Source organism: Nannospalax galili, unplaced genomic scaffold (genome assembly GCF_000622305.1).
Source record: "Nannospalax galili isolate Female #2095 unplaced genomic scaffold, S.galili_v1.0 scaffold251, whole genome shotgun sequence".
NCBI lineage: Eukaryota > Metazoa > Chordata > Mammalia > Rodentia > Spalacidae > Nannospalax > Nannospalax galili.
The window spans coordinates 541,553-544,439 of NW_008329576.1; the positions used below are offsets into that span (position 1 = coordinate 541,553).

The window sequence follows — 2,887 nt, forward strand, 5'->3', positions numbered from 1 at the left end:
ACTTTTTCTTCCTCAGCCCTTACCTAGGGGCAATGTTAGGGTTACAGACTGAGCAGAAACTTGCCTTAAAAAAAAAAAGTCACTGAGGCACTGAGGTGGGTCAGAGGGCTCAGTGCATCAGGTGCTAATTGCCGGAAATGCAAACCTAGGACCTGAGCTTAAAGGTGGAAGGAGAGACTTGTCTTCTGACTGTCACATGACCTCCCTCCCCCCACTAATAGATTAAAAAGAAAGTACCCTCCCCAGCCAGGAATAGTGGCACATACCTCTAATTCCAGCTTTGGGGGAGAATAAAGAGATCACTAGTTTTAGGCCGCCCTGGGCTACATAGTAAAGCCCTGTTCCAGAAAAGCAACACGAAACCAAAAAAGAAAATTTTTGTAATGATTTTTTTCTTTTTTTTTGAAACAAGGTCTCCCTGTCACACCAGCTGGCCTAGAACTCTCTATGTAGACCTCAATCCCAGATATCTGCCTGTCTCAGCCTTCCTAATGTTGGGATTAAAGGCTTGGCCACCTCCCCTGGCTATTGACTTTTTGTGGGACACAACTCCTTGGCTTTGGGACCTTGGGCGAGTTACTTCCCAGCCTAAAATTTTTTTCCTTGGTTTTTATGGGACAGGGTCTCCCTGTAGGGCCCCCAGCTGACCTGGAATTCACTATAAAGACCAGGATGGACTCAATCTCAGAGATCTGCCTGCCCCTGCCTCCAGTGCTGGGACTAAGGACATGGGCCACTACGCCCGGCTCACTAAACCATTTCTAAAGCGGCAGAGGCCTCAGTTCCTACTTTCAAAGTGCTTAATCTTTTGGGAGGATCCAGCTTGTAATTCATGACACACGATGAAGTGCTGAATTGTAGATAATGAAGTGACAGGGTATAAAACGGTAGTGCTGAGAAGGACGTCAAGGCCTCCTCCACTAAAGGATAAAGGAGGCAAGATGGAGGCCAAGGATTCAGGTGCCTCAGGTAAAATCCTTAACCTTTGTGACTGCAAAAAAACAGGAAGTAGGTTGTCACACTTTCTGCTAGGGCTGTTTACAATTGGGTGGGAAAATGCAAGTCGCTTAAGAGCTTCGCTGGAGGACGTTTGCCCATGCGCCCTAGCCTGAAAGACAAGCCCTTTCAAAGTCAACCGGCCCAGGGTTAGCGCCTTTGTCTGGGAGAGCCTAAGAAAATGGTGTTGGCTGAAATGGCCCCGAAAGGCTTCCGTAATTGTTCTGCCCAGGAAGGACTGCGTCCATGAGTCCCATCACCGAGATCTCCACCCGCCCGCCGCCGCCGCGGGGCTTCCACCCACAGCCAGGGGGCTCCGCCCGCTCGCCCGGCCGGGGACCGGGCGAGAAGTCGTGCTTTCCGTGGGAAGTACTGCGTCCAGCAGTCCCATCCCGAGAATCCCCCCCCCCCCGCCGCCGCGGGGCTTCCACCCACAGCCAGGGGGCTCCGCCCGCTCGCCCGGGGACCGGGCGAGATTCGAGTCGTGCTTTCCGTGAGCAACCACACCGAGGCTCGAAGGAGGCAGCTCTGGGACCGAGCGTCTCCGCTCTGACACTTGTTGAGCTGCAGGGCTCCGCGGGCACAAACCACCTAACTACTGCAAAGATGTCTCCTAAGGAGGGCCAACATGGCGACCAGCTCCTCTTGGCACAGCCCTGTTCCTTCCTCATTGTGGGCGGTTCTAGTAACACCCATTGGTCGAGCTAGAGGCGGTGCCAGGTTTAGTTCGCTCCCTCATTGGACTGAGTGATTCGGAGAGAAGTCCGGTCTCCTCGCCCCACTCCAAGGTCGGCCTTCGCCTTTCACGCCACATTTAATTGGTGTGTAGTTCACGTCAATACTCGTCCTATTCCGGCTCGTTTCAGTTTTAATCCAATCATAACTTTCTTAACTGCCCGCCTGATTTCTGATTGGCTTAGCTGCTTCATCCTGTCCCATGCCGGCCTATTTCTTACTCCCCTGCTAACCCGGACTTTGCCCAGGCATGCCCAAGGCTCTGGTTGGTCGTTCACCTGTCATTCCTATCCAAGGTCTTCCTACCACCATCGCTCACGGAGCCCGCCTGGCGTCTGACTGGTTTCTTTCCAAGTCTATCGTCCTCCCTTCCCGCCTACCCTCACTTCCTGACTCTTTTATTGGCTCTTCAAACTGAGAGGCTGTCTTTCTGGGCGGATACCAAGTACGCAACTTACTCTCACACGCCTAAGCGAGCGAACGAGTCTTGCCATTGGGTAATCTACCCGCCTGTCTTCGGCAAGTCCCTCCTTTCTCCCTCCCTCATTGGGCGGGGCAGCACATAAGGGGCGGGGATTAGGCCGGGCTTGTGGCGCGCTGCTCCCTCCTCCTTACCCCCCCCTCCCTGTCCGGTCCGGGTTCGCTTGCCTCGTCAGCGTCCGCGTTTTTCCCGGCCCCCCCCAACCCCCCCGGACAGGACCCCCTTGAGCTCGCCCCTCAGCTGCCACCATGAGCGGTAAGGATAAGTCCACTCCAAGCCTAGGGGTGGGAGGAGAGTGAGGGGGCGCGCGCGAGGGCCGACCAGGCGGTCCCCGCTGTGAGGGGGGGCGGGCGGGAGGCGGCGGCGGCGGTCTTGGTCCCGCCCGGGGCGGAGGGAAGGGAGGGAGAAGGGGCAGTGGCGGGGCCTCGCAGGAGGAGGGGGATGGGCTGCCCGCCCCGGGGGAGGGGGCAGTGTGGCCTCGCCCACCCCCTGCCCGCCCCGGCCACGGGGGACGGGCCTTACCCCCACTACTCCGCCGCCCGCCTGAGGCTCCTCCCGCCAGGGGCTGGCGCCGCGGGGGCGGCCCGAGCAGTGCTGGCCGGGCCTGGGCCAACCGCCTCCCGGGTCCACCTCCGGTCGCCGCCTGCCCCAAGGCCCTCCCCCGCACCCCCGAAC

At 58.0% G+C, this 2,887-nt stretch overlaps 1 protein-coding gene across 1 annotated transcript in view; it reads left to right on the forward strand.

Annotated features, from left to right (window-relative positions):
* The first annotated feature begins 2,348 nt into the window (after window positions 1-2,348).
* Sp1 (Sp1 transcription factor) overlaps window positions 2,349-2,887 on the forward strand; it is a 30,609-nt gene continuing 30,070 nt past the window's right edge. The window contains exon 1 of the mRNA XM_008838591.3: window positions 2,349-2,467. Within this exon, the coding sequence (XP_008836813.1) occupies window positions 2,461-2,467 (7 nt within the window). The 5' untranslated portion in view covers window positions 2,349-2,460. The remainder of the gene's footprint in view (window positions 2,468-2,887) is intronic.